The 23,504-nt window shown below is 44.4% G+C and overlaps 1 protein-coding gene across 3 annotated transcripts in view; it reads left to right on the forward strand.

Annotated features, from left to right (window-relative positions):
• Nucleotides 1-23,504, forward strand: part of ENO4 (enolase 4) — a 66,895-nt gene that overhangs the window by 37,354 nt on the left and 6,037 nt on the right. Inside the window, exons 7-11 of one of the 3 annotated variants that reach the window (XM_082266772.1) lie at nucleotides 6,810-6,878; nucleotides 8,771-8,938; nucleotides 9,093-9,218; nucleotides 11,853-12,039; nucleotides 23,133-23,200. In XM_082266772.1, coding sequence (XP_082122898.1) covers nucleotides 6,810-6,878; nucleotides 8,771-8,938; nucleotides 9,093-9,218; nucleotides 11,853-12,039; nucleotides 23,133-23,200 — 618 coding nt within the window. The remainder of the gene's footprint in view (nucleotides 1-6,809; nucleotides 6,879-8,770; nucleotides 8,939-9,092; nucleotides 9,219-11,852; nucleotides 12,040-23,132; nucleotides 23,201-23,504) is intronic. The other 2 variants (XM_082266773.1, XM_082266774.1) reach the window with 2 other exon arrangements.

Below are 23,504 nucleotides of genomic sequence, written 5' to 3' on the forward strand. Positions count from 1 at the left end.
GCACTTGGGGACTAAAAACATAAAAGCACAATACACGTTAGGAGGGGAACCCTTGGGGGAATCAAAAATGGAGAAGGATCTGGGAGTCTTGGTTGATGATAGATTAGGCAATAGCATGCAATGTCAAGCGGCAGCTGCCAAAGCCAACAGAATATTAGCATGCATAAAGAAGGGGATGTATTCCAGAGATAAGACTATAATCCTTCCACTTTATAAAACTCTGGTCCGACCGCATCTGGGGTATTCTGTCCAGTTCTGGTCGCCAGTCCTCAGGAGGGATGTGTTGGAGCTGGAGAGAGTCCAGAGAAGGGCAACTAAACTGATTAGGGGATTGGAGGTCCTTAATTATGAAGAGCGTCTGCAATCGCTTGATTTATTCTCCCTGGAGAAGAGACGCCTGAGGGGGGACATAATAGCAATTTACAAATATCTCAATGGGGATCTCAGCTTAGAAAAAAAGCTGTTCAGTCGAAGGGATTGCACGAGGACTCGAGGGCATACAATGCGATTAGAGGAGAAGCATTTTAACCTCAGGCAACGTGGGGGGTTCTTTACTGTGAGGGCTACAAGATTGTGGAATTCTCTACCACAAGAGGTGGTTTCTGCGGGAAGTATGGTGGCTTTCAAAAGACTCTTAGACTTACATCTCAAGGATCAGAACATTCAGGGGTATGAGAGATGATTACGGCCACACACACCTACACAGGTTGAACTGGATGGACTATTGTCTTTATTCAACCTCATCTACCATGTAATTATGACACCCGCAACAGATCGCATGAACGAAATGTGTGATTGCAACGCGGTTCAGGAAACGCACAGGATTCGCTGCATTTCCTGCATCGCATCAGTGTGAACCGAGGCTAAATGTCCAAGAATAAAAACACCAGAAGCCCAAACATGGCCCAAGGCAGCTGAAGACTCATGGGTTTGCTTCCCCAGAATATCCGCTGTTACAGGTGTCATCAAAGGTTGTCATCATCATCCACCAGGGGTAGTTAAAATGGCCCAACCCTCGTCCAAGCGTCAATTAGGACAGTTGCATCAGTGGGTTTACAGCCAACTTTATTCTATCTTATCTCGCATGAAAATGATGTATTTTACCAACACTGCCACCTAAAACGATGAATCTTTTCAGGCTAGTGAAGAGTTAAAGTGTACTGTGTGAGAAATATTCACTTTATGTATATGAAGATTACAGAATGCTCCTTGTATGGCACATTTGCATGTACTGACCTTTGCAGGGAGGCTTATTAGTGGAGAGAGAGGGAGGATGCCATGACTGGGGGCTGTCTTTGTCTTCAAAATATCCTTTTTATTTATCTTCTTTATATATTAAAAAGGGTTTTTTATTCTTGTCACTGAGAAAGTGACACATTTTACAACTGTATAGGAAGGGTAAAGCATATATACGTAGGGGATCTTTACAATAAGAGCAATTATTGTGGATCCGAACCCAAAAAGTGAAGACACCATTTCTTAGATCCAGGCTAAGCATTTTCAGCAAGCACAGACATATACTGGTCAATCCTGCTAGAAATGCAGTGTCCTTGCTGTAAGCTGAAAAGAAAGCACAAATAGCCTTATTTTTATTGTGTAAAGAAAACTACTAATCTCAGCAACCCTCCATATAATGGAGATGAACAAAGGCAGGCATTCTTGAAGTCCAGCTTGTGCAACAACCTTGGCTACTCCATAATCAGAGTGAAAATAAAGGGAAAAAAAAAAAGAAAATGCTGTACATTTAATGCAGGAACCACATCTAAGGACTGGCAAGCTACAGTCTATTACATTTTTTGTTCTTGGGTTTAGATAAACTTTAAATATGAAGTTTAAGGTAGAATTAAAGGCAAAACTTTTTTTTTTTTTTAGTTGGAGAGAGATTAGAACATTTATTGCTGTCTGTGTCCTTAGGGAGATTCAGCCTCTCTATTTGTACTGTTTACCATTATCATTGAAAGTAAAAGGAAATCACACATTTTGTATTGTCCCCAGAAATGTAATAGAGGGGAAATCTTCCAATGGGGACACTAGTTATGGTGACCTGGGGGTGGGGGGTGTTCTGTAAAAATAGCCAACTAGTCGAAATCTCCAATTACGTCACTTCCCGGTGACTCTCCAGCAGCAGATTTCGACGAGTTGGCTCTATTGCCCATACACGCACGTGAAACCTTGTCGGATCCTCTAATCGCTGCAGTGCGCATGCGCAAGGTATGTCACTAACTTTTTTTGAAAACTTGTCGAGATCCGACGGGGTTTCTTTTATTCTCTCAGGTGGATGCGTGGGCACGGGCAGTAGAGCCAACTCATCGAAATCTGCTGCTGGAGAGTCCCCAGAAGTGACGTAATTGGAGATTTCGAGGAGTTGGCCCCAAGAGATTCCTTAAATTTGAAGCGATTTCCTCTCACTTCCTGTATTGGCTATGGGTAGGAAGTGAAGGTAAATCTCCCTATTGGGACAAACATAAACCTTACAGGGATTATAACCCTTCCTACTCTGGATATACTCTATCCAAAATGGGGAAAAGTTTTGCTTATAGTTCTACTTTAATCTACCTATATTTCAATCTACCTGGTTCCTCCTCGTCAATATGCTAATTACGTTTTTACATTTTAGACCCTGTGATACCATCACTGGGTCTCTGCACTTCTCTGTGCAATACGGGCAGATCATGGCTGTGGGAGGGGTTGGTGGGGTGCTGTACTTGAGGTGGTCGTAAACCCTTGTATGCCATTTTTACCTACATGTAGACTTACAATAAAGCTTACCTGTAGGTTTAATGAATATCTCCAAAGTGTGCACTGTTTAGGAGATATTCCAGCGAGCAGCAGCCTGTGATGTCACTGGCGCATGTGATCTGAAGAAACTGCAAGAGCTCTGTGCCATGCCACGCACATACGCGGGAGTAATGTCACCGCAGCCCAGCCAGTCAGACGGCTGGAGCCTGTGAACATGGAAGGAAGACCGGGTGAAGATGGAAGCCCGGTCAGCGGTGACAACATGCTACTGGAGGGCTTCCTTTTAAGGTATTTTCATAATGTGCTAGAACATTATGATATTACCTTGCAGGGGGAAACTTTACTACCACTTTCCAGAAAACATCACAGCACCCTGTCTCAGTACTTTTCTCAAGAGCACTGATGCAAACAGTGGGCTGGCTATTGGTGCGGGGGTTCGGGAGTAGGTGACGCAGAGTGCAGACAGAGATCAGTAGTTAAGTAGCACAGAGTGCACAGCTCAGTAGGTTCGGGAGTAGGTGGCGCAGAGTGCGGGGGTTCAGGAGTAGGTGGCGCAGAGTGCGGGGGTTCGGGAGTAGGTGACGTAGAGTTCGGGAGTAGGTGGCGCAGAGTGCGGGGGTTTGGGAGTAGGTGGCGCAAAGTACGGGGGTTCGGGAGTAGGTGGCACAGAGTGCGGGGGTTCGGGAGTAGGTTCCGCAGAGTGCTGGGGTTCGGGATCAGGTGACACAGAGTGCAGACAGAGATCAGTAGTTAAATAGCACAGAGTGCACAGCTCAGTAGTAAGGCAGACTTCAAAGGTCAGGAGTAAGTGACGCAGAGTTCAGGGATCAAGAGTAAGTGCCCCTCTATTCCACAGTACAGCCCTCCTCTGCGCAGCTTACCTGTAGCAGTAAATTCTGGATCTGTTGAAATTCTGGACCCCTGTGCCTACTGCGCATGCGCCGATTCAGCAAGTTACACTCAAGTGATCTGTGATGTTGCGGAGGAAGAAGCCGAGCGAGCTGTACATAATAATTAATAGCACAAAGATGACACTGTTGAGGTCCGAAAGTATATAATAATTTCCACACCTGCTGGGGAAGGAGCCGAACCTCGCAGCTACCGGACATCTAGACTATGTAACCAGCAGGTACTGCTGAAACGCTCGCTGGCTACTTGACAGCTGTCATCTCGCAGGGAGAGAAAGGGAAGTTTCCTCCGATCCTCTCCTCCAGTGTCAGATCTCCACATCACAAGTACTAAATAGATCTTTGTTGCAGCTTTAGCACTTGTGATGTGGAGGAGACCAGGTGTCGGGGGAATGGCAAGGGAGAGGATTGCATGAGACATACACTGGTCAAAGAAATAAAGGAACACTTTTTAATCAGAGTATAGCATCAAGTCAATTAAACTCCTGGTATATTGATCTGGTCAGTTAAGTAGCAGAGGGGGTTGTTAATCAGTTTTAGCTGCTTTGCTGTTACAGAAATTAAGAGACGTATGGGAATGCTTTTTTTTTTTTCAAGAATTATACTTAGCTAGGTGGATGCAGCATCGGTCCACCGGTGCCTCTGCACTGAGAACCAAGCGATCGAACACCACCGATCGCCCAGTTCTCACAGCCCCCCGAGCAGAGAGCAGCTGACTGTCAGTCAGCAGCTCTCTGCTCTGCCTCCACCTCGCTCACTGGAGCGCTGTGCTGTAGAGGGGGTGGAGTGGCCGACTCTCAACGGCTGGCTGAGAGGCTGAGCCAGATGTCGGTCCAGGCAGCTGGCGGATCCCGACTTCCATTGTCGCGATGACGCGGTGCCTGGACTGATTTCTGTGACGTCAGCAGAGAGCCGACTTCAGCCCACTCTCTGCTGAAAACGGGTCACAGGAGTGCAAAACGAATTGCACTCCTGTGATCCATAAGATATGTACAGCCAAACCAGCTTTGGCTATACATCTCCTTTAACAACAAGTGCACTAGATGGGTAACAATGAGACGACCTCCAAAACAGGAATGGTTTTATAGGTGGGGGGGCCACTGACATTTTTTTTTCCCTGCTCATCTTTTCTGACTTTTTTTTTTTTTTTACTAGTTTTGTATTTGGCTAGGGTCAGTGTCACTACTGGTAGCATAAGGCGATACCTGGGCCCTATAGAGTTTGCACAGATAGTCCAACTTCTCCAGGATGGCACATCAATAGGTACCATTGCCATAAGGTTTGCTGTGTCTCCCAGCACAGTCTCAAGAGCGTGGAGGAGATTCCAAGAGACAGGCAGTTACGCCAGGAAAGCTGGACAGGGCCGTAGAAGGTCCTTAACCAAATTAGCAGGGCCGGTATCTGCTACTTTGTGCAAGGATGAACAGGGTGAGCACTGCTAGAGCCCTACAAAATGACCTCCAGCAGGCCAGTGGTGTGAATATCCCTGACCACACAATCAGAAACAGACTTCATGAGGGTGGCCTGAGAGCCTGACGCCCTCTAGTGGGCCCTGTGCTCACTGCCTGGCACTGTGGAGCTCTATTGGCATTTGCCATTGAACACCAGAATTGGCAGGTCCGCCACTGGCACCCTGTGCTTTTCACAGATGAGAGCAGGTTCACCCTGAGCACATGTGATGGGCATGAAAGGGTCTGGGGAAGCTGTGGAGAACATTATGCTGCCTGTAAATATCGTTCAGCATGACTGCTTTGCTGGTGGGTCAGTGCTGGTCTGGGGAGACATATCCATGGAAAGATGCACAGGCTAGACAATGGCACCCTGACTGCCATTAGGTATCAAGCTGAAATCCTTGGACCCATTTTCAGATCCTACGCTGGTGCAGTGGGTCCTGGGCTCCTCCTGGTGCACAACAATGCCCAGCCTTATGTGGCGAGAGTGTGCAGCCAGTTCCTGGAAGATGAAGGGATTGATACCATTGAATAGCCCCCACGCTCAACTGACATAAATCCAATAGAACACCTCTGGGACATTATGTTTCGGTTCATCCGACGCTGCCAGATTGCACCTCAGTCTGTTCAGGAGCTCAGTGATGTGCTGGTCCAGATCTGGGAGGAAATACCCCAGGACACCACCCATCGTCTCATTAGGAGCATTGTCAGGCATGCATACAAGCACGTGGGAGCCATAAAACTACTGAGTACCATTTTGAGTTGCTGCAATGAAATTTCAGCAAAATGGACTAGCCTGCTGCATCATTTTTTCACTTTGATTTTAAGGGTGTTCTTGAATTCAGCCCTCTGTAGGTTGAAAACTTTCATTTCCAGCCAATGATGTGGCATACTTTCATTCCTAACACATCAACCAGTCCAAATCAGTACAGATATCCAGCATGATATTTTCCCCATTAGGATCTGATGTGTTTTCAAAGTGTTCCTTTAATTTTTTTTGAGCAGCGTAATATAGATGCATGGCAGCTGTGCGATTCAGCTTCCATTTGGCTCCTTCAACAGGCATGGGATACATTATTTGTGCAGCCCACTTGGTTCCTTCCCCAGATAGAGAACCGGGGTTTCCCAATGTGTTGGGGCACATTAGGCCCCCCCACCCTTCACCCTTGGGGCCCATGTGCACCACACATATTGCACCCTTGGATGATACACAACTATTACAAGGATCTTGTAGGGGGCAAGCAGTTTCTCTGCACCAAAACTACTGCAGTTTGAAATGTTGAACCTATTTCAACCTAATTAATGTCAATCTAGAAGAACATGGCTTCAATCGTGTGCATAAAGGCCAGTAGGCTACCCATATGCCCTGCTGGCAGCTTTTTCAGGCACATATCATGTTTGTTACCTGCAACAACCATCATGCAGTGCAGAAGGGGCACAGTGACAGCATCTGTTTTATTTCACATTTCTGTATTTCTAAGCCAGGAAGGGGGACTTTGGGGTGCATACGTGTCTGTGGAGTACACCTTTTATGAAATACCATCACTATTAGATGTTTTGGTGGACTTCCAGTCCCAGGATGACCTGAAGAAATCTATATTCTGCTTCTCTGTAGTGCTGGCTCTTTTAGGTATTCCCTCTAGGGCTGTTGGGTGCAGCAAGTCTGTTGTCTTGAATAATGTGATTATGACACAATGTGGTCTCTCTGCAGGCCATGGACCTGGCCATATCCCTCCAGGCACAGATAATAAAGCAAATGGACGTCGTAGGTAAGAATGCGGTAAGTACACAGGACTCGCCTCCTATAGGCACAGCTTTTCAATCACTCCTGGGGTTCAGCTCTTCTAATTTTCACAACCAATTGTACAAGATAACACCAGCTGATGAGGTGTACTGCTGTCTGATCTTTCCAACAGAATGATGATATCTTAGCCCTCACAGTGATGTCATTCTGCACACATTCTCCCCAGCAGGAGAAAGGAGGTTCTGATTCCCATCTTTCTATATTTTTTTAGACGGGTCACCAGCCGGAGGAAGGAGGTTCTGATTTTCCTATATAGATCTTTAGTTAGATCTCATTTAGAATACTTTATCCAGTCCTGGAGACCCCACTTACAGAAAGATATTGATAGGATAGAACAAGTTCAGGGATGGGCAGCAAAACATGGAGAAAGGTCTGAGGAATAGAACATCAGGACAACTGTAGGAACGTAAAGTGGTTCTAAAGGCTCAATTTATTTTTACCTTCTTCCTATGCATGAAGGAAAAAAGCTTGTGTGCAGAGTCCTCCCCAGCTTCCCCCTAATACTTACCTGAGCCCCATCTCGATCCAGCGATGTGCACAAATGCCTCGGCCCTCTGGGGACTCTGCCTCCTCATTGGCTAAGACAGCAGTGGGAGCCATTGGGTCCCGCTGCTGTTAAAGTGGAGTTCCACCCAAAAGTGGAACTTCCATTCATCTGCTTTCTCTCACCCTCCGGTGCCACATTTGGCACCTTATAGGGGGAAATGGGTACCTGTTTTTGACAGGTACCCTTCCCCACTTCCGGGAGACAGTGGCGTGGCGCCGTCCCTTGGAAGTTCAGCCCCCTCCTCCTTTCCCTATCACCGAGCCAATTAGATTGCGCACCGTGCTTCGCGTATGCGCAGTAGGGAACCGGCTGTGAACCCGAAAGGCTTCACTGCTGGTTTCCCTTAGAATGAATGGTGGCGACAGCAGCCAGCAGCCAATCTGAAAATCAGCTGGGGTGCCGACATCGCAAACTCCCTGGACAGGTAAGTGTCAATATATTAAAAGTCAGCAGATTTTTTCCCCGGCTGGAACACCACTTTAATCACAGCCACTGAGCCAATCAGGGGAGGGAGGCGAGCAGCAGCTCCATCTGTGAATAAACATGCAGAGCCGCAACCTGGGAGCGAGCCTGCTTGGGTGGCCCCATTGCAAGCTACTTGTGGGGGCACTGGGCAGGAGGGAGGGGCCTGAGAAGAGGAGGGTCGGGCTGCTCTGTGCAAAGCCACTGCACAGAGCAGGTAAGTATAACATGTTTTGTTTTTTTGAAAAAAAAAAGACTTTAAAATTTACAGTTTTAGTGGAGGCACGATTAAAAAAAAAACTTTAGGTTGTAAATAGGGTTCAAGAGGGCAGTATTTTAAATATGAATCTAAGATCAAAAACATGGAGACATGGCCTAAAACTAGGAGGAAAGTTCAAAACTAACCTTAGAAAGTATTATTTTGCCAAAAGAGTAGTTGATACTTGGAACAGACATCCAGCAGAGGTACCAATTGTAAGTGGTTTTAAACATACTTGGGACAAACATGGATTAATAAAAGAAAGTTTTCTGCCATCACTCTGCTATGTTTCTTTGCCCCCATCTATACAATGTTGCCCTTGGCGTGTTTTATGTCTGGAGGTGCAGATCCTTCTCTTGAGTTCGGAATGACGCACACTAATAAAACATTTGGATGAATCTTCCCAAACAATCTAATATTTTCTCTCCTATTCTCGGCTGCAATCCCACATAAGTGAATCCATTGTAGCAGGGCTCCATCACCTCGTAGAAGTAAACACATCATTTGTGAAATGTCAAGATGCTGCTAGGCCCTCGGTGGGGGGGAAAGAGGTGATGCACTTTTGTGTTTAACAGCTTTTTTTTCTCGGCTTAATTCCAGCAGTCGGGTACTAAGAGTGTGTCTGCACTGGGCTGTCTGGTATTAGCAGGTGACCGCATAGATCAACCTCTGGATTTAATGCGGGAAGCTTGCGAACAGCTTGGCCTAGAACTGGGAACAGACTTCTACTTAGCCATAAATTGCGCAGCCCACGAATTAATGGACTACGTAAGTAGCCGATCGCTTTGCCTAATTGAAAGATTGAAAATGTTTGCAGATTTTATTTTTGTTAAGTTTGGCTTCGCTTTAGCATTGCTGACCTCTGTCCTTATTACACACCTTCTCTGCAAAACACATTTCCCTAATTTTCATCTCCTCTTAGAACAAAGGCAAATATGAAATTATAAGTGGCACATGGAAGAGTCCCGAGGAGATGGTGGATTTATATGCGGATATCATTAGTCGGCACCCGGCTGTCAAGGCATTAGTGGACCCTCTCAGGAAGGAGGTAAGCCTCTCCTAAAAAAAAAAAAAAAAAAAATCTCTAGAATAATTTCACTCAGCCACATACGATCCGTAAGATGTCCAGTGCTGACCGACTGGAAAATTCCATCTAAATACTAGCCAGTGGCCCATGTAAACATATTTATATAAGAATATTTATAAAGTGATTCTAATGGAAAGATTTTTTTTTTTAAATAAGAAACTTGTCATACTTCCCTGCTCTGTGTAATGGTTTTGCACAGAGCAGCCCCAATCCCCTTCTTTTTGGGTCCCTGACTGGGGGTCCTGGCTCCTCCCCCCTGCCAAGTGCCTCCGTTTGCAAGACTCAAACAGGTTCACTCCCGAGCCACGCTCTGTTTGTCTATTGACACACAGAGAGCACAGCTCTGTCCCACCCCCACTCTCTCCTCATTGGCTTATTGGCTGTGATTGACAGCAGCAGGGGCCAGTGAGGAGAGAAATAATAGATATTCACCAGCACACCAAGGATCATCAATTTTGTCAAAACGGTTTTCATTGAAGAAAGATCACATCACAAAATGGTGTAGTGCAACGTTTGCTTATACATTCTCATCACATGCCTGATGAAGGGGTCCTGTGTGGCTCTGAAACGTTGCACTACACCATTTTGTGATGTGATCTTTCTTGAATAAAAACAGTTTTGGACGAAATTGATGATCCTTGCTGTGCTGGCAAATATCAACTTATCGTACAGGTTCCAGTATCCAGCTGGCAGTCGCTACAGCACCCAGTACCTTAAGAGCTCATTCTAGGAACGTGTGCAATGGGAATTAGGACTACAGAGTAAAGAGAGAGACGCTGCTCTTGCACACATTGCTGGATTGAGATCAGGCTCAGGTAAGTATAAGGGGGGCTGAGGAGGGAGCTGCACTCAGAAGGTTTTTTAGCTTATAGCATAAAATGCATTCGGGTGAAAAAAAAAAAAAAAAAAAAAAAAAAAACCTTGATCCTTTAGAACCACTTTAATTTTATTCTTAAGTACATCAACATGCAAGATAACCATTCCAATTTAACAAAATATATATATATATATAGGCAAAAGTATGTAAACCTCTGGTATCCCTTTCCAAAACTATGGCCATTATTATGGAGTTTGAATAGGAGTTCATGCCAGTAAAGTTGAAATATACAGCACCATCCAGAAGAAACGTCCTCATTAAAATCTTCAGAAAGTTGGAGTTCTTGAAGTGAGACAACTAAAGGAAGTATAGATGACTCGATTTTCTTCCCTTCCACCATGGGTGGAAGGAAAGCAAATCACTCAAATCCTCCTTCAACACAGTCAGTGTTGATGGGGGAATGCCTCCTGCAGCACTATTGTATTCTGTTTGGGGGGGCGCAGAGAGCATTCCTGGCTGGCACAATACAATATTTACTGTTAGTGGCTATAGCGGCTGGCAGTAATTGCATGTAGAAAAATCCCATAGGCTCGTTGTACCGACTTGGGTACAACCATCCTGCCCATACATGGATTGAAATTCGGATGGTCCCTGATGAACCAACCAAATTTTGATCCATTTATTGCTGGCTTAAATCATTACAATCTTGAGATTCAAAGTATATAGTCATCGCAACCCTGAATTGCAAGCATTACCTCATCAGACCCCAAAGGAAATTAGGTAATTTATATTAAAGACACCCAGGTCATCTCTGCCAGACGTCCCTTAGATCCTGTTGTTATATGCTGCTGGGAAGCTGCATAGGCAAAACTTAGTCTTTAATATACAATATCGTTTGCTGTCATATGGGTATCGCAAAAAGTAAAAGGGAAACTTCAATAGTACAAATATCGTTAAACTTTTATTGAAAAAGTAAAGCAAAATTGCCAGCATACTATACATAAAATGTAAGCGTGCAATGTGAGCCAATAGCATGTGAGATCAGTACCCAACAAGTTGCTCTACATTTTTTGTCTGAAGACTATCTTCAGATATGTATACTATCTATAGCAGGGGTGTCAAACCCAATTTCATCTAGGGCTGCATCAGCATTATGGCTGCCCTAAAAGGGCCGGTTGTATCTGTAAGACTAGATGTCCAGATCACCTCATCTTACATCAGATGTCAAGAGCCCCCACTATCAGAAGTGAAAAGTCCCCCACCCTCCCTTACATCACAGTGCACCCTCTTTATTTTGTGCTGCTTCCTGGAAGAAGCTGTGAATGGAGCTGGGAAGCAGAAAGTGCAGGGTCTGGAGGAGAACAAGAGGAGGGCTAGAGTTTGCTGAATGCTGAGACCAGGGGAGATGGAGATGAGGTGGTGCTGCAGCTGAACAGAGAGGTACAGAATCTGTATGAGGAGTTCTGTTCTCCTCTGCTGTCGACTGCTGAGACAAGTTAGGAACAGAGATGAGGGGGTAGCTGCAGGAGAGGTGGGAGGGCCACATGAAATAGCCTGGAGGGCCACATTCGGCCCGCGGGCCTTGTGTTTGACACACGTGATCTATAGGATGTTTGCTGGAGATGACTTGGATGTCTTTAATACACCAAGTTTTATCCATCCTTGTTTCCCCTCTTTGTGCCTATAATAGCCACCACTCATCTGGAAAATATCAGATACGGGTGACGTTGGCTGATGAAAGTAGAGAGTATTCAGGCTTGTCTGTGTTGTTTGGCTAGGATGTTGCACAATGGGAGACTCTGGGGAAAACTGTCGGCTCTAGATGTTATATAATCGCAGACGTTGCATCAAGAACCAAGTCCAGCCTGCCATGCAGTGACCCCATCCCATCTTTCGGAGCCATCCTCAAGTACACCAACCAGACAACAATTACTGACCTACTCATGGAGGTCCGGCTGATGGAAGGTGAGAAGAGACTATCTGCTGAAAGTGAACAGAGATGTGGAAATGTGTTAAATGTTGGGTAACATTACTGAATCCCGGGAGATGAGCAGAGGGTTGTTTTTCATCCTGCTCCAATACAACCTCATGTGTACATTCTTATGCCTCGTACACACGCAACGATTGTTGGCCGACCGATCGGCCGTCTTTTGTCCAGTGTCGTTCTGTTGGTAGAAATGCGCTCTAGACTGCACACAAATTTTTTCGTCCAACAACAACCAACTTCAGAAGTGATGTCATGTGCTGGTTTACTTTCCCTGTGTTTTTTCTTCTCTGAGCATGCCCAGTCTTGCTCATCTGTTTTTTGTCTGCCGAAATCTGTACTGACTGACGAACAATCGGGCGTTCTGTTGACGGCCAACAAAAATGTTATAGCCTGCACACCAGATTTTGTTCGGCCAAAAAGTCGCAGTCGGTTGTTGGAAGCATCATACTAACAAGCCGACAATCGGCCGATCGGACTTTGGCCGAAAATGCACGGCCAACAATCGTTGCGTGTGTACGAGGCATTAGGATGGAGTTGTATGACCCCAAAGATCATTTCCGGCGGACAAAATCAATGCTAACTGTGACCTCACACTAGGGAGGGGCTGTTTTCAAAACAGGTGCAATGAAATGCTCAGATAGATATCAATCATAGGGAATAAGAAAATCACTGACCTGACAATTTTATCCTGGAGACATCGCAACTGCCCAAAACTCTGAAAAAATTGCAATTTTAATCCTAGTGCCAGTTTAATATACTCCATGCCAGCCATCATTAGAATGCTTTTGACAGTGCCGTAGCCTATGTCACATCACCCTAGGTCAGGGGTTTCCAAAGTTTATAAACAAAGGGCCAGATAACTGTCCTTCAGAATAGGGCCTCAAGGGCTGGATAAAGACAAGCAAAGGGCCACAGTTTGGAGACCATTGCCCTAAGTGATGCATCCTTCCTTTCAATACAATATACTGCGGTGGGTAGGGCTGCAGTAGTGTGAGAGAAAGGGCCTCTCATATTACATTTTCTAAGGGACTTTCAGAAGAGGTATCTTGGGAAAAGAGTAATTGAGATGTGTCCAGTCTGGTGAGGGATAACCGGAAGAATCTGCAATCCACAGAGATATTGTATGCCTGCTGCTGACTTGACAAAGTTACAACATATATTATCAGTCATGGAACTTATTCCCAGTTTAATTTGGATCTCAGTCCTGAAAACAGGATTTTTTGACAACCAAAAATTATTTTCTTGGAGTCAATTGAGGAACATACAGAGTCTTTTTTTATTATGCAGCCACTAGCAGGAACATTGGACACTGGTAAGGAAAAAAAAAAAAAACCTATAGGCCAGCCTAGGATAATCCCTCCTACTACCAGCATGCCTCAGTTTTGTAGCAAAGCTGTACCAAGAACATGATCATAAGCCCAAAGGGGTGGGACCTCAATGGACACTAAGAAAAAGATTTTATAGTCAGTACAAAAGTCCTGTTTTCTTTACCATTTATTAAGAGACACAGGGTGTTTTTTACCTTTGGGATATCCAGGCAGTCCAACTGAGGGGTGGAGGGAAATTCCCTTTGGGGAACTGAAGCTATACAAAGGGATGGATGAACAATGTCCCGGTTTAGGTGAAAGGCAGAAACTACCTTAGCCAAGAAGGAGGTCCTGGGCCTCAACACTGAATCATTACAATGCAAAATGTGAAAGTATTTTTTTGAAGGATAAGAATGCCAGTTCAAACACTCACCTCACCGAGGTAATGGCTACAAGAAACACCACCTTGTAGGCAAGAGTAAGAATACGAGTGTCTTAATAGTTGCAAACTGTGGTTTCTAAAGTTCAGAGGGAACCAGATTCCGGTCTTATGGAGTCACAAGAGAATGGTCAGGAAGAGCTACATGGAAGACCCCCTGTATAAAAGGTTTTAATTGAGGAGTGAGAGGCCAATAGTCTCTGAAACAGGATAGCAAGGTCAGAAACCTCTTGATAGTGGTGAGGACTAAATGTTGGTCTAGACCCTGATGCTGGAGAGACGATTTGTGCCACTGAAAATCTTAGGGTGGAAGCCCCAAGACTCACACTTCCATGTCCAGTGATAGACCTTATAGGAAGTAGACTTCCAAGCTTTTAGCAGTGTAGGAATCACAGACTGAAGCAGGATGGTATATCAGTCCTTGGAATAGAATATCCAAACAAAATCTGGCAGTGCCCACACAGCGTCTGCCAGGAGTCTTACTAGGTCAGAATAACATTAGCCTGGGTCAGTGCGGAGTAAACAGGGTCACCAGCATACCCTCCATCTTGATCATGTGAAGCAGATGAGGAAGTCATTTTCACAAATGCATTGATCTGGGTGTACAGATCCCACAGGGCCACCAGAGAATCTTCTGCTTCCACTGGGTATTCCCTATAGCTGAAGACAAACCACACCTGTGTCCCCCTACCTGCAGCGGAGGTTTTGGAACACCTCTTGCTGAAGGGCCCACTACTGGGTCCAGGCCATGCCAGCTTAGCAAATTTTCCTGACAATTGTTTACAGCTGCCTGGAATGTATATGACTGGCAAAGGTATGATGTGACAAAAGCAGGATGGCTCCTGAACTGGAGAGTTTTTAATCTGAGACTGGATTGTATGAAGTTTCTCCTGTTTAATGAAACTGGCCTGAGCGGAGTCTAGGAATAGACCTAGATACTACAAGGAATAAGTTGATTTTAGTGTCTAGTCCCTCGAAGGCCACGTGGATCCACACTTTGTACATTAACTTTTTACACGTTCCACATTCCAAAAGTTTAGCCAAAGTGCCCTACACCTACCTATGTGCTGACATGAGACACATACGTGAGACGAGGCCAGAGGCTTCCAGCAAACTTTCAGTCAAAATGTAATGCTTCAGCCAAATGGAGATCAATTGCAGAAATGGTTAGATCACTTTTCAGGGATTTCCAGCAGTCAGAGTTCTCTAAGAAAGGTGTTTACCAGAATAGTAATCACACTGTTAAGGAGGGTCACTGCCAGACCCACAGTGGGAGTAGACCACTTCTGTAAAAAAAAAAAAAAAATCCTCACCAAACAGATACAAGGCAAAATGGCACTAAGGGGGAAGAAAACAACTTATCAGGTTTCTTATAATCTTCTTAGAGAAATACTGTAGTTAGAAAGCAAATGCAGAAAAAGGGAAAGTCTTTGTGTAGGAGGCTAAAATGTCTCGAGACAGGAAATGGCACTGGTAGAAGCAACAAGCTTACTCTTTAGTTTCAGAGTGGTGCGTCAATCAGAGCTAAAAAGGAATCAGACAACGGCTTGGAAGCTGATAAGGCTATGGGAAAATCCGATACTAAATCTGCTGGAGAGAGTGCAGGAGTGTTCTTGTGGCCTCTGCGATCGACCAGCAAATAACTAGGTGAGATGGGGTCATAAAGTCTTGCATGACTGTAAAAAACCTTAGCCAAAAGGCAGAGGAAAAAGCCACACCCCTTAACAGAGCTAAAGATGAATTCAGGGATGGGATAGACCCCCATGAACAGAGGACAACAGGACTCCAGATTGCAAATGTTGGCACCATCCAGAAGGCGCTAACATCCAGCGACGTTAGTGAAGGGTAAGCTAGGAGTATCCCGTACAGCAGGTGTACGTTTTTTTTTTTTAAACCATTGTCCAATCATCCTGTAGGTGGCTGTATAACCTAAACATTAAAAACTTCCCATGTCCCTTGAAGGACAAGAAAGAAAATTATTGTTATGGTTTAAGAAATGGAGATTTTTGCCTGGAATAAATTATGTGGACCCTGAGGCTCTCCGTTCACACATGCTGCGGCCGGGTCACAGCAGAGGGTCCAGTGTGTGTCCCTGTTTACTGATTCAGGTGTGAATCAGACCTGCATTTTTGCCTGAATTTGCACCTAAATCGGACCTGAAGTCGAACAGGACCCTTTTTTTCAATGCCAACTGCGGCCGCCCTGGAGCTGTGTGAACCGGCTCTATTGAGAGCCCGTCGCACTCTCCTGTCATATGAATTGGATGCGGAGAAAAAACCACATCCAATTCGCATCAGTGTAGACCCAGCCTGAGACTACTTTATCCTTCAGACAGTGCAAGGCATTCAGTGGTGAATGATAAGAGTGAAAGTTGTCAGTCTGCAGCTGCTCTTTGCTCCATTCCTTTGGTCATCCGTGTATAATTCTCGATTTCTGTTCAGCTATATGTACCCCTGCCATACTATATACCTGTGCTGCCACGCAGCTTTAACTGTTTAGCAGTTGTTATTACATGTTATGTTATGCTATGATATTGGTATCTTCCTAGCACCCCTGCTGTTTCTGGCTAGATGGTTTCTCCCATCTCCATTTTCCTGCTGTAACTGCCATTTTGTTTAGTTGTTATGAGGAGACTGCAGAGTGTGGAAGCTGTGTAACTTCATTGTAAATTTACCTATGGAAAAGCCTCTATGTTTATGTCTTTGCTAACTTGAAGCATAAAGAAGCATTGGAGAACACCTCTGGAGTCTTTATTCATTGAGTAAACTATCTGTTAAAGCCATCATTCAACCTGCTGCACACACTTAGAGACTGGGGGTCTACAAGAAGGTCACAGGTACAATCGATGCTGAGACAGAATAGTCTATACTATTCTGTCTCAGCATCGATTGTACCTGTGACCTTCTTGTAGACCCCCAGTCTCTAAGTGTGTGCAGCAGGTTGAATGATGGCTTTAACAGATAGTTTACTCAATGAATAAAGACTCCAGAGGTGTTCTCCAATGCTTCTTTATGCTTCAAGTTAGCAAAGACATAAACATAGAGGCTTTTCCATAAGTAAATTTACAGGAGTACACAGCTTCAAAAAGTAAATTTCCAGGAATACACAGCTTCAGAGAGTACAGTTCCAAAAAGTACTTGAAGTAAATGTCCATGGTAATATACAGCTTCAGAACTGTAAGTACCAAACTTGTCTGTGAGTCACCAGAAGCATTACTCTGCATATGAAACCAGCCACCTATTACTGCTTCATTACTGTTACAGCCTTCTGAGGTGATCCAGTTTGAACTAGTTCCAGCACTAGCCACTATTGTAACAAAAAATACCTCAGCCAGCCTGCTTAATAACAGAAGTCACTACTTACAGAGCTGAGCTCTGGCAGATTTCTAACAAGACACCAGAAATACAGTACTTATTATGTCTGACAGAGATCTCACAGAGTTACCTGCATTTAGTCAAGATAAAGCAGACTCCTTACTTCATTCTGCTCGTCCTGTCAGAGCCCCTCATCCATCCTTGAAGGCAAGGGAGGTTTATGAAGCAAGTAAGGAAGAAACATCTAGTAACCTGACTGCATTATGGGAAAAGACTTTAAGTTGTATAACAGCCACTAATGTAACTAGCAACAACTCTGAGCAATTGATCACTGCTCTCTCAAGGGTTAAGAAGGCATTTGAGAATTATAAAAGACTTTCTGAGAAGTACTATTCCCTATTGTCACATTCCAACATAGAGGAAGCTGCATTGGAATTAAAGGACTTTACTCCTAATGACCAGCAGAGGCATAGTACATATCTTGAAGCAAAGGCACAGATAGAAGGGAGATTGGCACAGCTATATGAGACTATATCCTGTAACTCTGCTTCTTCAAGACACTCAGGAAAATCTTCTAGGTCTGCCCGCTCATATCATAAATCTTCTTCTAAGTCATTGCGGTCCTGCTCTATAAGGTCAATACTGAGCGACCAAATTCTCAAAGCTCGCCAAAAGGTTGCAGTAGCCCAGGTTCAAGCCGCCTGCTCTGAAAAAGAAGCAGCCATCAAGGCAGAAGCTAAATGCAAGGAAGAAGAAGCTAAATGCAAGGAAGCAGAAGCTAAACGCATTCAGGCAAGAATACAAGCAGAAACAGAGGCTCAGCTAGAAATTCTTCAGAAGAATAGAGAAAAGGAAGTAGCTTTAGCAGAGTTATCTGTCTTGGAACAAGCCCTATTGGAAGAAGAAGGAGCAGCTTGTGCCAGCTTGGCTGCTTTTCAAGACCCTGTGGAAAGGACCCTACAGTTTGTCTTAACTCAGAACCACGACAATACAGTCCCACCTACAGTTGGAGATTCTTCTCATAATCATCCAGCAAGTGGATCAGAAGGCAATGTGTCGCCAAAGCAAGCTGGTCAACTAGACACACCTACTAACAGAGACCCTCCACAACTACCGCACGTCACAAAATCAAGTGAATCAACCTACGCAGCTCATGTGCCACCACAACCCTATGTGCATAGAGATTGCAAGGGCACAGCAGAAGACTACAGAATGAACTCTATACCCCCTTTGATACAGCTCTCTTTAACTTCAAATGCTCAGAGACCTTCAGATGACAGACCCTTACCTAGATTAAACCCGTATGCAACACCTTTCTCTCTACCTACCAGCCAACATCATATACCAACCATGGTCCAAGACGGCGCACCATCAGTAGACCCTGTGGCTATAAAAACTGAAAGCACTGACATTGCAGAGTTCAGCAAGTATATGATTCGACGAGAGTTGATTACAACTGGACTGTCTAGATTTGATGACCGCCCAGAGAACTACAGGAGTTGGAGATCTACATTTAAGGCGGTAACCAAGAACTTGGACATTGAACCTCAAGCAGAACTTGACTTACTAATAAAGTGGTTGGGGCGTCAATCTTCAGAACAAGTAAAGAAACTTAAATCTGTCTACATTTATAACTTTAAAGCAGGCCTTGATGCTGCCTGGGAACGTCTAGAACAAGACTATGGGAGCCCCGAAGTCATTGAATCTGCCTTATTCCAGAGACTTAACGACTTTCCTAAAATCTCTGTTAAGGACAATCATAAGCTTAGAGAGTTAGGTGACCTCCTTCAAGAACTTGAAATTGCTAAGTTAGATCCTAGTTTACCAGGTCTTAGCTATTTAGACACTGCTCAGGGCGTAAATCCTATTGTAGCAAAGTTGCCTAGTTATCTTCAGGGAAAGTGGACTAGTGTAGGATCAAAGTATAAGTATGAGCATTGTGTTTCCTTCCCTCCCTTTTCTTATTTTTCAGAGTTCGTGCGGAAGGTTGCAAGATCCAAGAATGACCCAAGCTTCTTCTATCCAGATACAACCACCATTCCTTTAAGTACTTCAAGGGGTATTGCCACCAACGGTAAATTCAAGGATTTAAGGCATCCTATTGCAGTGGGGAAGACCGCGATAGCATCCAACGTCTTAGCTACAGACATCAAAGCTAGCAATCTTAATCAACAGTGTCCTATTCATAATGCGCCACACTCTCTCTCCAAATGTCGTGCATTTAAGGACAAGCCTATTGAAGAACGCAAGTCATTTCTCAAAGAGCATAATATCTGTTTTAAGTGTTGTGCATCCTCCGATCATTTAGCTAGAGACTGTAAGATCGCCATCAGATGTTCTCTCTGCAACAGTGACAAACATGTGGACGCTCTTCATTCAGATCTGTTCAAAAGGAAACCTTCACTCGGCAGCAACCCCAAGACTACATCAGATGATGGCGGGGAGAGAACTGAGCAATATGCCAACCCCGTAACCACAAGGTGTACAGAGGTATGTGGAGAAGGGCTTCATAGCAAGTCTTGTAGCAAGATATGTCTTGTAAGAGTTTTTCCTGAAGGATGTCCACAAAAATCCATAAAAATGTATGCCATACTCGATGATCAGAGCAATCGCTCATTGGCCAGTACAGAATTCTTTGACCTATTCAACATTCAAGGAGAGACCTGGTCCTATACCTTGCAGACATGTGCAGGAAAGGTCAATACTTCTGGAAGAAGAGCCCATGGCTTCGTAGTTGCATCAGAATATGAGGACACAGAGTTTCCTCTTCCAACTCTAATCGAATGTGATCAGCTACCGAACAACAGAGAAGAAATCCCAACACCAGAGGTTGCACGTCATCACCCTCATTTGAGTCACATTGCTAACTACATTCCACCACTTAACAAGGATGTTAAGATTTTGATTCTACTAGGGAGAGACATTCCTAGAGTTCATAAAATAAGAGAGTTATGTAACGGTCCAGATGATGCTCCTCAGGCCCAGAAACTCGATCTTGGATGGGTGATAATAGGAGAAGTCTGCTTAGACCAATCTCACAAGCTCTTGGATGTAGCTTCCTACAAAACTAATGTTACCTGTCAATTTATGAAATGTCCATCGCACTATTATGTGAAGGAAAGACTTGATTTTAAGAACGAAGTTCCATATCAAGCACTCCAAAGCATTAACTGCAAGCTCACTTTTCAAAAGGACTTTGGTGATTCAGTGTACCAGACTACTTGTGATGACAACAAGATTGCTCCTTCAGTCGAAGACAAGGAGCTCATTAAGATTACGGATGAAGAGTTCTTCAAGGACAATTCCAACAATTGGGTAGCTCCAGTACCCTTCCGAGTACCAAGGCTTACTCTCCCTAACAATCGAGAACAAGCTTTAACCAGATTTGCTGCACTGAAGAAAACTCTCCGTAACAAACCTGAGAAGCGAGAGCACTTTCTAGCATTCATGCAGAAGATTTTAGTGCCAGCAGTTGTCCTCACACAAACCATTTGGTTTTCAGAACCCAAGTTTTTAATGGACCAGTCTTCTACAAACTCAGAAGAAGATATCGATTTCCACCTGGAGGATCCAGATACTGATCCGGAAATCCGGCCTGAAGTTGTAGCATTGAGTTCCAACATCTGCTCAAGAAGAAATTTGGAGGATGAAGATGACTCCACAGTTATGGGGGATGGAGCTGATGAATGGATGCAGGCCAAGACTCTGGTTAAGCCTCCGGACCAGCTGGAACTCAGCGAGGCTGAACTTAAGGAGGAATTCACTCGTATCCTGACTGCAAACAACCCTCATGCCCCCCAGAACATTGTGAGGTACAGTTTTAAGGAACTGGCCTACAAACCCATTAGCATCGTGGACCAGCTGGCCGTACACTTCTCCCTGGATGGAAACATGTTAAACGAAGACTCTGATAAAGCGCGACGACAGATGGCGAAGTTGGGAGTCATTGAAGAGACTCAGACCAACGACTCCACAGAGCCGGGAGACAAAGATACAGATGTGAAGTCTGACGCTCAGGCTAGTGAAGAATGGACAGAAGGTGAGGAAATACCATCCAGGAACAAGAAGGAGAGAAAACTGACCAACCAGTTCAATTATAGCGAGAGAGCGTCCCAGAGCATTAACAAACCCCTGCGGGAGCGAGCTTCTCAGACAGAGCCACCTCCAAGGGCCACCTTCTCCGCCACTGCAAACCAGTGGAAATTCAACCCACCACACGCTTCACACATGGGCGGAGCATGGGAACGTATGTTTGGGATGGCAAGGCGCATACTGGATTCTATGTTGCTTGATGTGAGTTCTTCACGTCTTACCCATGAAGTACTTACTACATTCCTTGCTGAGGTCGCAGCAATAATCAACTAAAGATCGCTGACAGCTGTATCCACAGACCCAGAATGTCCAACTGTTTTAACTCCAGCTGCATTATTGAGCCGGAAAATTGGACAGATCCCAGCGCCAAAGAGCATCTTTGATGAAAAGGACATATATAAACGTCAATGGAGATATGCTCAATACCTTGCAGATTGTTTCTGGGACAGATGGAGGAGGGAATACCTCACACTTCTTCAAGGACGTAAAAAGTGGCAAACCCAGAAGCCTAACTTAAAGGAAGGGGACCTGGTTCTTCTAAAAGAAAAGCAAACCAATCGGATCCAGTGGCCAGTTGGAGTTATTACAAAGGCCATTGCTGATGATGGAAAGGTCCGAAGTGTGGAAGTCAGGATTGTAAAGGACAGGAGCCCAAAAACCTTCCTGAGACCAGTCACTGAGACAGTCCTAATTATGCCTGCTTCCAAAAATTCTGATTCAGTGTTATGTGAAGGAGTCACTTAGATCTCTAGCATAGTTAGCTTAGAGGAGAGGGCTACATAGCATTCTACTGTATGCAATGTTAATTGTATGTTTATGGAAAATAATTGTGTAGTGGTATCTCACGATACCAGGCGGGGAGTGTGCTGCCACGCAGCTTTAACTGTTTAGCAGTTGTTATTACATGTTATGTTATGCTATGATATTGGTATCTTCCTAGCACCCCTGCTGTTTCTGGCTAGATGGTTTCTCCCATCTCCATTTTCCTGCTGTAACTGCCATTTTGTTTAGTTGTTATGAGGAGACTGCAGAGTGTGGAAGCTGTGTAACTTCATTGTAAATTTACCTATGGAAAAGCCTCTATGTTTATGTCTTTGCTAACTTGAAGCATAAAGAAGCATTGGAGAACACCTCTGGAGTCTTTATTCATTGAGTAAACTATCTGTTAAAGCCATCATTCAACCTGCTGCACACACTTAGAGACTGGGGGTCTACAAGAAGGTCACAGGTACAATCGATGCTGAGACAGAATAATACCCAAGTGACAATTGTCATTAGGATGGTTATCTGGGGGTACTCCTAATCTCTGCGTGGATGTCTTGTGCCTTTTTACAGATAGACACACCACACAGTCATGCTGGCAGTATGTAAAATAGAGTTTTAAATCAAATTTGTCATGAGTAGAAATTTCTCTTTGCCTGGAGTTCTGCTTTAAACATGTCATAGTTTTTTATTTATTTAACAATGATAAATGACATACATGTGAAATTCAGTCTGACAATGGGAAAATGGTACTTCATATACAAGTCTCATATTTGAGGCCCCCCTAGTGACCCAATCTCATACAAGTAGCCCCTGTTGTCCCCATCTCATACTTCAGGCCCCTGTGTTCCCATTTTTATACACATGGCCCTTGGTGTCTCCTTCTCATATTCAAGCACTTGGGTGTCCTCATCTCATACTGAAGCCCGACACCGATTCATCCTCCTTGTCACTATCTCAAATATAAGGCCTCAGGTGTCTACATCTCATACTCAAGCTACCCCTTCCCCATGTCCACATCTTATACATGAAAGAACCCAATGTCCCCATCTCTTACTGCCTACTAAAGGTTACAAAGCACCCCACTTTTTTTTTTTTTTAAGCTCCTGGCCATAAACTGTGTACTATTTTCAATGGCGCCTTTTTTGTTTTTGCAGGAGAAAAACAGGTGATTGTTCTAGGATGTCCGCATGAAGAGTGTTCGGGGAGCAGCGTGGCGGATCTGGTATGGTCCTCTAGTATCTATACAAAGTATCTGTAGGGGGTGCTCACTGTTTAGGGCAGTGGTTCTTAACCTTGTTGGAGGTACTGAACCCCACCAGTTTCATATGCGCATTCACCGAACCCTTCTTAATTGGAAAAATAAAATATGATTTTTTCAAATTCAAAACATAGGTATATATTTAGGTATATATTTATACATAGGTGCACCAAATGAACAAAACCATTAAAGAACAAAACCATTAAAGAACAAAACCATTAAAACATGATTTTCACACAAAAACAAAAACATAATAATGAATATTTAC

Source organism: Pelophylax lessonae (assembly GCF_965119305.1).
Source record: "Pelophylax lessonae genome assembly, chromosome: 9".
Classification (NCBI taxonomy): Eukaryota; Metazoa; Chordata; class Amphibia; order Anura; family Ranidae; genus Pelophylax; species Pelophylax lessonae.